Source organism: Euleptes europaea, chromosome 5 (genome assembly GCF_029931775.1).
Source record: "Euleptes europaea isolate rEulEur1 chromosome 5, rEulEur1.hap1, whole genome shotgun sequence".
Taxonomy (NCBI): Eukaryota; Metazoa; Chordata; class Lepidosauria; order Squamata; family Sphaerodactylidae; genus Euleptes; species Euleptes europaea.
The window spans coordinates 19,989,720-20,004,150 of record NC_079316.1 but is presented as its reverse complement, the minus strand read 5'-3'; the positions used below and the strand labels follow the sequence as shown (position 1 = coordinate 20,004,150).

At 40.1% G+C, this 14,431-nt stretch overlaps 1 protein-coding gene across 1 annotated transcript in view; it reads left to right on the top strand.

Moving 5' to 3' along the window:
- The window catches only part of PRKCI (protein kinase C iota), a 42,483-nt gene that overhangs the window by 9,853 nt on the left and 18,199 nt on the right, over window positions 1–14,431 (top strand). Inside the window, exon 2 of the mRNA XM_056850589.1 lies at window positions 7,415–7,536. Coding sequence (XP_056706567.1) covers window positions 7,415–7,536 — 122 coding nt within the window. The remainder of the gene's footprint in view (window positions 1–7,414; window positions 7,537–14,431) is intronic.

Here is a 14,431-nt window from a genome sequence, read left to right as displayed (position 1 = left end):
CCCTTTTGACTTTTCTATGCTGCCATTCTGGCTGAAAAGTATTTCTTTGCACTTAAATATTTGCGTGGGAGGGATTTCACACATCTTGTTCAGCACCTAGCACACTTTTGCTATGGAGCTCTTCTCCTGAAGAAAGGTGGCATGTAATGACCAACAGTAAGCCATTGATTTGAATTCTGATACTTTAGTGAATTAGCAATTTATGTATGAGTTTTGTTGCCTTTTGATTTGTTAACTTCCCTTACACTTTGGTATGGAGTAAGTTGGTGATGGAGTTTTACGAATTGTAATCCAAACTGAGACTAGAGAGCATATATCGAAATCAGGCTTCCCAGAGGTCTGCTAAGCCTTGTTTGAAGGAGGAAGTTCCACAACTTCCGCCTAGAATACCGTGTTCAGTTGAAGATCTGCTCTTGGCAAAATGCTGCGGGCAAGAAATCTACTGCCCCTATGTAAGACAGGTGTTCCCAAATTGTTTTGCTGTCATGGCCAGCTGTGTTGGCTCGTCCTAGAATTTAATGATGTAAATTTGGCTTGGGTTGCCAGATGTGGAGAGGGCAAGAAACTCATTCCTGTTGTTCAGCGTCACTGATGCTTCTGTTCTGGTTGATTACACCTTGCAAATCCTTGCTAACTACACGATGGGATAGTGACATTCCTGAACCATTTCATCAGGTGGTAGAGTGACTTTCACTGAATGCAAACCAGATGATGATTGAAGTTCAGTGTTCCAGCACCTGCCTGTGTTCCGGCTTCAGTTTGCACACCCGGTTTGGTGTTTAGTTTACCTTGGCTCTACTTCTCCAATAGGAGTTCTTTGTGGTGGAGCAGTTTGGCTTACATTTGACTATTGTGCAACATCCCAGTGCTTTTAAAACAGTATTGCTATTCATTTAATGAGGAAATAAAAACAACACTCCAAATGCGTCTTGACTTAAGAAGCAAAGGCTATATTTTATGAGTCACTTTGATTAACTAGCATTTAGAATCCAGAACATAAGCAGTTGTGATTTTTAAATGTACTTTGAAATTGAAAATATTTTATACAAGTCAAATTTTGTATTTTAGTTTTAATTTCCTTTAAGTGTCTCTTTAAAAACAGTCATAATATGAACATGTTACAGTTTAAACTTCTTTAACTGGACCAGTGATGCTTTACCAAACACTTTGCATTAAAGCTTGCTTTTCTATGTGAAAAGAATTAACTGGGATTTAAAAATTACTTTTGAAGGTAATCGGCGTAAATGACATAATAGATCATGAACTATTATTGTGCAAACTAAATACATGAATTTTGTCTATTTTCAGTTCCGTGGGAGACACTATTTTCAGTTCCGGGGGAGACACTGTTCTCTCAAAATAATAATCATAAGTGGTAACAATAATTTATTATTTTAATCTTTATAGCCTGCCTTTCCCACTAAGAGTGAAGGCAGATTACAAAATATGAAGGGCAACTCAGTCAGAAAGCAAAGATTTCCAATAAACAATGCAGTGGGACTCGGATTGCAGAACTAGAACATAATGCAACAAGAACTGAGGCATGATACACTATAATAAAGAACAATTATTGCCAAGCATAGGAAGAATTTGGGGCTGATGACTTCGTAACATATAAGGCAAAGTGTCATGTCTGTACAGCAGAGGGAAAATTAAGATGTCTCAAACGATAAAAAACACCTTGAACTCTAGCCAAGATCTTACAGCGGTAGGAGAACTCCAAATTCCATCTTTTCACCCAGAAAGGTGACAATGCAATTTATAAAGTGCAGTAGGACTGAAAATAGTCATAAGTATTTACACAGCACATTCTGTACAACTCATTTGGCACTAAGAGATGTGTCATCTTTCAAAAGCAAAGCTTGATTCTGTAACATTTCAAGGTTCAAAAGAGCACAATTTTCCTAAAACAATACAAAAGCCACTATTATACTTGGGCACCTGATTGTGTGATTATTCTTCTGAAAGAAAAGCTTAATATGATTTGATAATTTGTATCCACATTAAGAAGGTGATGTGGAAACGTGGCATTTCTTCCCTTCTATGCAGTATTTATAGGCAAAGCCTATGGGGGGAAAGGATATGGCTCAGTGGAAAAGCCTCTACTTTGCATGTACAAGGTCCCAGGTTCAATCCCTGGCATCTCCAGTTGAAAGGACCAGGTAGCAGGTGATGTGAAAGTCCCCTGCCCGAGACCCTGGAGAGCTGCTACCTGTCTTAGAAGACAATACTGACCTTGATGGGCCAGTGGTCTGATTCAGTATAAGGCAGTTTCATGTGTGTATGTTCAGCCTTAGCTTTATATTTACCTGTTCTTTAAATACTGCAAGTGCTTACATCTCTAAGCGCTATAAAAAGGTAAAACAAGGCCTTTCACATATTTCCAATTAATACAGTCTCTAAGACAACACAAGGGGATGTAAGGACAGGTTTGCAGAAGACTTTAATGGAGTTTGCCCACACAATAATTAAGAATATTTTTATAAAATCATTTTTTTTCCATTTAAGATCTCTAATTTAATAAAATTAAATTTTATATAAAATAAAAAGGGTATATTTCTGGATTCAGAACAAAAGGCCATTTTAGAATAATTCAAAATATCTGGTCTAGAAGCCTATGTGCTTTTTGTATTATAAAAACACGTACTTGCCTGGGAAACAACTGTAAATTTAAGAGTCTCTCACTCACCCTCCTCCTAAGGTCATTTACTGGAAGACTTTACAACCTGCCTTGCCACTACAACATTCTCTACCTTTGTAACCTCCTGTACACTTTCTGGCACAGAACACTATAGATCTTCATTTTGCTAACTGAGGTTTATGACAGTAGTATTCCGCTATATCCCCTAAATTTATTGAAGGTAGAAGGGATAAATCACAATGGGTAGCCATGTTAGTCTGTAGCAGTAGAAAAGAGCAAGAGTCCAGTAACACTTTAAAGACTAACAAAATTTCTGGCAGGGTATGAGCTTTCATGAGCCACAGCTCAATTCTTCAGATACAGCTAGAATGTGAGTCCATCTATCCTTAAGTAGAGAAGAGTGAATTAGCAACGTAAATGTCAAAAGCAAGTAATTGACATTAGCAAGCATGATTGGATTAGGTGTGATATGCAGAGGGGTAGTAGGCGTTCAGAAATTAGCACCGGTAATGAGACAGGAATCCCAGAACTCTATTAAATCCAGGAGAATGCAGTCTTGAGGATAAGAAAGAAGTAGAAAAATAATGAAAGGTTTGTGCTGGAGAAGTTTAAAAAGAGCTGATCCCATCCATGGTTTCTTTGATCTAAATCATTAGTCTGGAAGACTAGATTTTCATGATTTAAATCACTAGTCAGGAAGACTATATTTAAATCGTGGTTTTCTACATAAACAGCACTTCTCATGATGTTTCATTTGGGCCACTAGGCCTTGCATTTGTTTGTTCCAGTGTTTGCATTTTGCACACATGCCTGCTGTACCCATAGGTAGAAGAACTTCATTCAAATATTCCCAAACTGGGTTTTATGGCCTGCTGCCATTATAGGTTTTCTCCTCCAGGAAGAGAATAATATGATAAACCTCGGGCTATACACACAAAGATCCCAAGACTTGTGGAGAATTCTGCTCAAAAAGTTTCACTATCCTAACTACTGCTTATCCTTCCTTCCTCACACCTATCTCCTTGTGCAGATCTATTCCACTCCAATCAATCTGCATTTAACTGAACTTCTTGAAACTTAGCATTTAAGAGGTAAGGGGTTGATTCTGTGAACATAGATTTGCAAAGGAACAATTGGATTGAGTCCTTTTTCTGAATTCTGTATGTTTATTTGATAACATTTTTGCTTTGAAGAAGAGGTGTGTTATCTCTGCAGACACAAATTCACAGTTTTTAGAACTACAAAATGAAGCATCTGTGATAATATCTTCTCTATAGAAAAACTGCCCAAAATAATCTTACAGAAATCTCTGGAAGAGCATGACATAGTGAATGCATTAATGGAATTCATTTACCAAAAAAAAAACACCATTGCATAGATATACAGCCTCATGCTACATAATTAAAAACAAATCCTTACTTTATGATTAATAACCTTGGGACTATAATGTTTCTTAAATAGAAAACTATCTTTAGATAGATTTTTCCTCAAAAATCATTTTATCAAAAAAATCCAATTTAAATAAAAAATCTGATTATTTTGATTTTTTAAAATTGATTTTATCCACCCTGGAAGGGGTAGAATAGGAGATAGATTTTCATGAACTAAAACATAACTACAAATATAACCTCATATTAAATTCAAGTGTACGCTTTTGAGTTGCACAGAACTTTCTGGCATGGTATGCAACTCATAAGCATTAGGATTTGGGGTGGATCCTACTCCTCCTGTTCTGGGCCTAGAGGAATTGCATAACAGAAGAATTGTTACAAAAGGAGAGAATATTGCAAACCTGTCCTTGGAGGCATAATGGAAGCTTGCCTTTTCTTGTTTTGGAAATGCGCTGTTAATTAGAGAGACAAACAATAACTTGACTAAAGGACTGGAGAGCTTAAACTAGCATTCTTGTTGCATATGTAAAGATTACCTGCTTGCTGGGATTTAGAATGAGTAGGCTGCTGCATCAGTGCCTGACATAAATAGGACAGGCTTTTGTTTCTAACTATTTTTCATTGCTGTGGCTGAAGCTTAATAATTGGGATAGGCAACTTTAGATGGGTGGCAGTATCTCATTTCCTGCTCACCACAGTCCTCTTTTGCGGATAGGTTTTTGACAAATAATGAGAGTTCAGTACTAACCAAAATCGAGCGTTTGTACAATCTTGACACTTGTGCTGTTTTACAGTGCATTCCTGAGCAGAGTGCCTGCGCTGGGCTTAGGAGGCAACGCGGCTGCGCTGCCTCCAAAGGAGGTTTGGCCCCACCGAAACCTCCTCCCTGCACAAAAAAATCCGTGCAACCCTCATAGGGTTGCATGGAAGATACACCACCTAAAAGGTGTTTGGATGCTGCCAGAAGGCCCCGTCGGTGTCCCGAGGCGGCGTGGCAGCAGGCAGAGACCGATGTGCAGGCTACTAACGCCGGCGTAAATTGCCCGGGCTCCAGCACAGGGCCCCCGGATGCCAGCACGGGCCCTGCCCGGCCTCCTATAGAGCTTTTACCCCCGGATGCCAGCGCTGCTCAGGAATGCACTGCAAATTCTGTAACTTTAATTTTGCACTTCAGTGCCTATGAAGGATTTGTGCATTTTTATCTCACCCTTCTGCCAAGGAGTTCAGGGTAGCCTAAATTTTTCTCCCCTGTTCTATTTTATTCTCACAACATCCCTGTGAACTAGACTGAAGTCATTCTCTCTCAACAACAATGTTAATCCTTTCAGGTTCATGGAAAGTAGGAATTTGAACCCAAGTCTCCCTGGCCATAGGACAACATTCTACCCACTCTACCACAATGGGTGCAAATAGGTATTCTTTCCCGAGTGGAAAGTGGACACATAATAATGATGTAGAAGAGCACATAGAAACCACACTTGAGTTTCTCATCTTACAAACTACTGCTGTTACTTGATTTCTGATCCCCCATATGTTTATATTTAAAGGGGAAAAGTATAAAATGCATTTTGTGGTATTATTTGGACACATTTTGATGTTGTATAAGAAAATCTTTAAGAGAGCAGTAGTAGTACAAAATGGGTATGCTGTGAAATATTGAAATACAGTTATTACTAATGTTAGGCTATTCAAAACAAAACCACATCATAAACACTTAGTGTTGCCAGGTCCTTCTTCACCACCGGCGGGAGGTTTTTTGGGCAGAGCCTGAGGAGGGCATGGTTTGGGGAGGGGAGAGTCTTCAATGCCATAGTCCAATTGCCAAAGCAGCCATTTTCTTCAGGTGAACTGATCTCTATTGGCTGGAGATCAGTTGTAATAGCAGGAGATCACCAGCTAGTACCTTGAGGTTGGCAACCCTATAAACACTGGATTTTTTCCCCTGAATTCTATGCTAAATATTCAGCCGCTTGCAAATACAGATTGGCCAGTCAAAAAAAATTCATATAATCAGTCCACAGGCAGCCCTCACCTTGACCCAGGCCTTCCAATGAGGCAGTGACAGTTTTCTCTCCAGGGAAAATGTTCTTTTTTGATACATGTTTTTGTAGAGTGCTCTGCAGCTGTGGTGACCACAAGTAAGTGACCTTCAGTAAATGAGAATGCCAAGTACAGGAATGGAACTAGAATGATGTGCTTCTTGGCTCAAAGAACAATTCCAGCTTCCAAAAGGAGAACAAGCTGTAAAATTTCCTTCAAGGATGCAAAGAAAGCCTCTTTTTCTAATGTATACTTTTACAAAGTCAAATTACTTGACAGCCTTAATTACCAGTTACAGTGCATTCCTAAGGAAAGTTACTCCAGTCTAAGCCCATTGAAATGAGTGGAGTGCACTGTTACTGTACAAAACGTAGGAATACACTGTTAGTGTACAAAACAAGACTAAGGTTTAATGGCTCTGCTATATGTTGCTAGGGCTGCATATATTTCTGCAGTCTCTATAGATAGTTGCCGCCATCTGAAGCTTATCTAGTTTAACCGAATAGGCTACTATGCTGAAATAACTTCTTCTCTGCTCAGCCTTGCATTTCCCCCCTGGTTATCCATTGGAACAGGCTGGACTTCATACATTTGCTTTCTGTTTCTGATCCTTTGAAACTCTCTCCCTTAGTCCCCCCCCCCCCGCCCTATATCTTTTGGTCCCGTGTTGTTCATGTCTTATTGCATCTAATCTTTGCCACTTAGATAGTATGCTCTGAACTGATATTTTCAACAGCTTTTCTGGACCTGTATCGTGAACACAGAAATATCTTGTTACCTTCTCATGCTTCTAATACGAAGGATCATAAAATATGAAAGTTTAGTATTTGCTGCGTTGTGTTCCTCTTCCACTTTTTGCCATTGCACTGAAATAGCGACATTTGAATATTGGTTATGACAGTGAATATGAACTGTATGAAGCCACTAATTTGTAGGACACTCTGTTCAAAACGTGCTGGACATTGCACGCTTGATTAAAGAGTACATCTTTTGTTAAACAGAAAATCCTGCATAATTTCAAGAGGCCTTTCACCAACAGTAATTTGATTATGAAATATTTCTTCTCAAAGATGGGGGTAAGATTGCTCCTTTAATGGCTTAAGGTAGTAATGTCAACCATGAACATATGATGCCGATTCCTTCAGCTAGCCTAGCATGTGGGATTGCTACTATAGTTCAGGTCCTAACATACTAGGCAGACTTAATCAACATGATGATTTGAACACACCAGTAATCAAATGTACATGCATTTGTATTGACAGGTGGAAGCAAATTGAGTTGATGCAATGTGAAGGTAACTGCAACCCTAAAATTAATAGTATAATCACTGTCCTCTTTCCAGGGACATAATGATAACGTATTTTGAACCTTCCATCTCCTTCGAGGGACTGTGTAATGAAGTTCGAGACATGTGCGCTTTTGATGATGAACAGCTTTTCACCATGAAATGGATTGATGAAGAAGGTAAGTTGATTTTTAGCAGAATTATTTCATGAATTACTATTATGTCCCGCACAATACCTCTGCTTCTCCTCTTAGGGCTGTTTCCTCTGTATCATCTTGTTATCTGTGAAGTTATGGAATCGAGATTTGTAATGCAGAGCAGCAGTCCTCAAACTTGAGCAACTTGTGAACCCACATTTTGATTTTTAAAAATGTACAGACCCTCAAGTTCTCTCCTCCCTTGACAACACACACCACGCTACATTCTTTTTTCAAGTGCGTATCCAAAGTCACATATGCCCCATGGAGCCTTCTGTCCTCTTGCGCTCTCAAAATAATACCATGAACCCATTATTAACTACACTTGAAAAGCAAATATGTGGTCTATAGTGTCAGGTCTAAGAGGGTAGCTGAATCCATAGGGCATCAAGTCACAGGACACTGACCTAGATTCTCATCAAGGTCCAGTCCTTGATTGGAAAGGACCTTACACTGGAAACAACAAATAAGGACGTTTTTTGCTAGTAACTTCTAGAGGCAGGAGGAAAACTGAGGATCAGGTGGTCCTACCGAGGAGAAAGGAAGTAGAACTTTAGTCCTGCTTCCCTGAGCAGCCGGTAGGAACCACCCGAAGATCAAGATGCCCTCCATCCTCAGAGTAGAAGGAACCTTCACAGTGAGTAATCAAGGTTCTGTTTTTTGCTAGTAACATCTAAATAGAGGCCATCTGAAGAGAGTGCTAAGGGGCATGGAAGAACTTCAGAGCTGCCATAAAAGAGAAAAAGATAAGCAGTTCACAACATTAAGTGTCTTCTGAATATCTTATCTATGTATTCAATTCATTTATACCCCACCTTTCTCCCCAATGAGTACCAAAGAGGGCGTACATAATTCTCCTCTCCTCCATTCTATCCTCACAACAACCCTGTGAGGTAGGTTAGGCTGAGAGCGTGTTACTGGCCCAAGGACACCCAGCAAGCTTCCATGGCATGAGTGGGGATTCAAACCCAGGTCCCCCAGGTAATGGTCCGACACTCTTAACTGCTGCTCCACACTGGCTCTGCTGTTGTTTTCTGTGGCTGCAAAATAGTCTTTCTCTCTCTGCTAAACTTCTTTGCATTGGAAAATTCAATTTTATACCGGAAACAACCATGGCAACTGTATCTTGTAGACCTTGGTGCCATTCAGTCAATTAGAGCTTGTAGGGCTGAGCTGTTTATTCCCAGCAGCCAATGGGCATGTTCTCTGGCTAATGCTCAGAGGACAATGTGGAAGATAGTTGATTGCAGGTAGCAGTGGCTCTGTTAGCTCTCGCCCTTCAAAGAAGAAGAAACCGAGTCCATCTCCTTCTGTTGGGGTTCAGAGTCCTTGACTCCATTCTGAGAGAGTTCTATTTTCAAGACAGCAAAATCAGTATGATAGGGATTTGAGTGCTGTTTGTAAAAAGCACTTGTGGACCACATGAATGTCCATACCCCAGTTGAACAAACATGAGTGTAGAAAGTTGGAGATTATTGATGTTTGCTTGAATTGCATTGTGCTTCACAGAGCCCAGAATTCCAGTTTTTTCCTTGCTTGTTTGGTTTTTTGCAGGACTTGTAATTCCAAATTCTGTAGTTTAGCATCTCCAGATTTAGATGGAAAATGCATTTTTAAAAAAACCAAACAGATACTTTACCTAACCTTGGCGGAAGTCTTTTATTTTTCTTAGTATTTATGCTTGTCTCTCTTGTTTCAGTTTTGATAGATGCTTTCGGTTCTAGCAGTCGCCTGTAACTTTTAATAGTAGAAAAATTGCCCTTTGTGCCAGCTAGTAAGTCAAAGTTATCCCACGCAGCTGCTAATGTGTCAGAGTTTAGGAGTTGTTCTCCCCCCCCCCGGAAGGAGATGGGTTCATGATCATTTTACTAATCTATTGATAAAATGTTTATACCCTGGCTTTCCTGGTGGCAACCAATACAAATAAAGTTACTGGGTTGGAAAACCATGAGACAAGTTCTTTGTACACCATTCCTAATGGTTCACTGGTAGTTTTAATATTGCTTCAGAATACCAAATAGGTGTGGAAATCACATGACATAAGTGCTCCATTTTTAGGTTTCTTTATTATAGGATCACAAACTTCAGCCCATAGCTAAATATTTATGTAGCCCTCTGACTGCAAACTGGGGAATCCACATATCGAGATGGGAAAGCACTTGGTAAAACTGAGTTTTTGGACCCTTTTGTGTACACACAGCCGTTGCTTTAATACGTTCAGGGGTTTTTTCTGGCTATGAGAGAATCTTAATTATTTTAAACAGAGGTTAATTATATACTCAAGGAAAAAATAAAAAGGAGTCTCATGGCATCTAAAGGACCAACAGGTTTGCCTGTGATACTCATGCTTCAGTAAGTCTGTTAGTCCTTAAAGTGCTGGAGCTCCATTTTGTTTTGCTGCGACAGACTGTAACAGAGCTACCACCCTCACCTTTCCACAGGCTGAAGAGGGGGGTATGTGCTGGGCTAGAATTGCTCAAGATGATATGTTGTCTACTGCTGTTGGATGATGGGTAATGAATGTCTTTATTGTACATCCTGGTTAAATAATGTTGTCCTCAGTGGGTTTTTATGTCAAGGTGTGGCTAACTTACAGTGATCCTGTAGGGTTTTTAAGGCGAGGCATTCAGAGGTGGTTTGCCATTGCCTGCCTCTGCATATCAACCCTAGACTTCCTTGGTGGTCTCTTCCTCAAGTATTAACCAAGGCTAATCCTGCTTTAGCTTTTGAGATATGATGAGATTGGGTGGAGTAGAAGGGTATTTAAGATCTGATTACTCTTCTTGCTGCTTTTATTCTGAGAGGAAGGATCTTGTGCAGATGACGGTGAGATAGAGCAGGCAGCTTTTCTTTTCTACTTTGGCACACCTAGAAGCATTGTTACAAAAAGTAAACCCCCATTACTGCACTTTATTAAGCAGAAGGATTATAGGCACTAAATCTCCTCAGGCATGCTTAAGAGGACCTGCCTATTTTTCTTTTGTATTTTTCAGACTTGTACAGTGGTTGTTTTGTTTTGGCTGCAGAAAAACTTGCTTGTGTTCTTAATGTGTCTGGATCGAAACACACTACTTTTTATTGTGTGGAGCTCATTTCTATTGCTTATCTGCGTTAGCTGGCCTCTTCATTATTGGGTGTAGATCCTTAATTGTCTGTCACTCAAATGTGGATACACTGAAAAGGAAGGAATTCTGTCTTAATTTAAAAAGGTAAAGGTAGTCCCCTGTGCAAACACCAGGTCATTACTGACCCATGAGGTGACAGCACATCCAAAAATTTACTAGGCAGACTTAATTCAGGAATGAATATTTCTAATGATTGGGGATGCGAAATTCATAAGTAAATTAATTATGCATCTGATTATAAGAAACTATATATATAAACACCCACACAGAAATAATGGAGGCTCTTCATGTGGTAAATCTAGTTTTGCTCCTGGATGTGTATTCAATAGAGAGTTGCAGCTAATCCACTACTCATTAAGTGCACTAATGATACAATCTATATCTAATTCTCACATGTGCCCCCTGCCTGCGGATACTGAAATCCACAGATATGCGGCACATGCACCCCAAACAGATGTTTCTGCAGACCTAGGGGGTGCCCTAGGTCTGCAAAAAATTCTGACAGCTTTTAAAAATGGGGGGGGTAACCCCCAATACACCAGGCTGTTGGTGGCGGCTCCCAGCGGGGGCCTCAGTGCTCCCGCCCACCGCTGAAAGGGAGGGTGTGGGGAGGGGGAGGCTCGGCACACCTGTCCAAATTGCTCCAGGTGAGCCACAGAGAGAGAGAGGTGCACCGTTCATAAGAAGAGAGCGAGAAAGCCTTGGTGGGCTGTAGAGAGAGGGAGGGAAGGAGGGTTGGAAGGAAGCCTTGGTGCGCTGGGAGGGAGAGGGAGCCTCTGCCCACTTATCTCCTTGTGACTAAAAGGAATGGAAGGAGCATGGTGCAGGCTGCTGGGAAGCACCCTGGTCCTCTGTGGAGCAGCAGCCCCAAGGAGAGCAGAGCAGGCCAGTGGCCCCCGTCTTCCTTGCTGCTGCTCTGCTAAGGATGGGGAAGAAAAAGAAGGGTTGTTTCTGATTTGCTCCTGTCAAGAACAGCAGTTTGCGGTGTTGGCGGCAGTATTGGTCCCCCAGGCAGCCCTGGCAGGTGCCCTACCTCACTGACTGCTGACACTAGCCCTGACCATTGCTTTTAAGACTGGTTAATTACATGGACAGTTTTTTAGAAATTCCTTGTACCTCCTGCCTATTGGTTCAGGAACCTTGCTGGAGTGTCTAATTAGTATCCTGGGAGTAATGAGCACAGCCAGGAGTGTGCAGGTCCTTGTTGTGGAGCAGGGGTTTATCCTTTCAGTCCTTCCACGCTTGCCAGATAAGGGAGAGACCTATCATTCCTCTTTGCTTGCTTGCTTCTGTGTGTTTTCATGTCCAAACGTTAAGGTAGGAAACTTTTTTTATGCCTAGTCTATACCAAGGAGGTGAAAATTTGTGTTGAGGGGTAGCCTGATGACCAGGTGGTGAGAGGAAGGGCCTTGCTGGCAAGAGCTGGATCCTAAAAGAATGAGAAGGTATCCTGCAGTCTTTTGGGTGGGGTCTTTTCCTGTATCTTCCTGGCTGCAGTGTAGTAAGGCTGCCTAAAAAAAGAACTTTTGGCGCTTTCTGCGTTTTTGCTGGAGGAACTAAAATTAGCTATTTCTCCACAAAGTCTGTCTGAAGTGACTGTCACAGGATGTATCTAGAATATGAGATGATAATGCATTTTCTCCTGTAATTAAATTTTTATTGTAAATTGGCACATAGCTTATCCACTGAATGTGGGTGTGTTGCTCTGCTGACTGATTTTGTGTGCTAGTCTTAAGTCAAAATATGTTTTTTAAATAAACAATTCATAAGTTTCCTTGTTTAACTTGGAAAGCATTGAGGTTCTTTGTGCCTAGTGAGATTAATTTTTCTGAACTGGCAGAAAACAAGATATGTAAAGAGGATTTAACAGCTTCCAACATCATGGAAGCTTAAAATAATTTTAATTCCAAAGCCAGGTAAGAACCATATACAAATGAGCTCATACAGACCAGTCTATTTGCCAGTTTTTTAAATCGTTATTTAATCAGTTATTGCAAGATGATCAATTAAAATCATGCCTAATACTGACTTAGATCTATGGAGATTTATTGAGAGCTTCAGTTTAAGGGGTAGATCTAAAGATTGGGTTCCTCTTATATGATACTGCCTCTGTTAGACTCTCTGTAAATAAAAATATTTCAGAAAAAAATGTTACTCAAGAGGAACTGATCAAGGTTGTCCTTTCACCTCTCTTGTTTGTCCTAGCTATTGAGCCTTTAGCTGTTGCCATTTGTTGTAATGAAAACATCCATAGAATATTATTAGATCATTTCCCTAAAATCTGATTTTTATGCAGATGTAGTACTAAATAGACCGCTAATTTCAGTAGTACAAGTGATTATCCTAATACAGGTAGAATATTCCTTATCCGGACATCCCTTAACCAGACTGATCTGAAAACCGGACCCTTCAAGCCGGCATGCAGGCAGATCCATGTTTCCTCTCACCTAAAAAAATAAAATACAGTGTACACGGCATTGTAGGTGGAGACTGAAAACCTGCCATTGTTAGTTAGTTAGTTTGTTGTTGCTCTTGTTTAACAGCCGATAAATGTATTCTGGATAAAGATACACTTATCATGGAATCCTCATTGGGAAAAGGCCTGAAGTTGAAAGACCTGATTTGTTTCCAGCAAAGCAGGCTTGGAGGGGAATAATTTAGTTATGAGTTCTATATTACCAGAGTGGTATAAAGTATTTGACTCCTGGCCTTTCACCTCTTAACATCTGTCTTGTTCAGTCAACGGCCTGATACCTTCTTAAGCTGGTTTTGGTGACTGGAGGAATGGCAAAATATTTTGGGAAAGTTATTGGACAATCAGCAGGTGTTGATTTACGAGGAATTTATATACAGGTTTGAGTATCCCTTATCCAGACTGCTTGGGACCAGAAGTGGTCTATATTTCGGATCTTTCCGAACATTGGAATATTTTGGAATTTTTGCATATACGTAATGAGATACTTTGGGGATGGGACCCAAATTCATTTGCTTTTATATACACATAGCTTGAATATAATTTTAAAACAATATTTTAAATAATTTTTTGTACATCGAACCATCAGAAAGCAAAGGTGTCACTATCTCACCGGAATACCAGTATTAGCTGTTAAACAAGAGCAACAACAAGCAAACGAACAATGGCAGTTTTCAGTCTCGACCTATGATGCAGTGTACACCGTATTTTATTTTTTTAGGTGACAGGAATCATTGAAAGCAGGCAGCACGGCTCTGCCTGCATGCTGGCGTGAAGGGTCCATTTTTGGATCAGTCCGGATATGAGATGTCTGGATAAGGGATACTATATCTGTAAAAGTTAGGGGCAATTAAACGTCTCATTTTTTCCCCATTTTTTCAAATAAGGATATGAGTTATTGTGTTCCTGAAAACGCATCATGGTCTGAGATCAAAAACTATTTTTGAATCTAATAACAACTCTATTTCTAACAGTGATAGCTCAAGTTAAGTTAGCCTCAACTTTGTCTGCGGCAGCTGCTAAAATGGTTATTGCGACGTATTGGAAGAAAACAGCTGTTCCCCCCCACAAAAAAAAACATTGGTGGTTTTGCAGTGTAACTTCATTAACTTAATGTACCACCAAAGGTTGTGGAGAAATAATTTGTAATGTACAGATAAGTTCTGTGAATGTTGGACAATTTTTGTTGTGTAAAGGAATGGAAGAATGAGACAAAACACCCTTTTGCTTTTTATGAATTGTTATAAATGGGTGTTTTAACTTCTCTTTTTTAGGTATT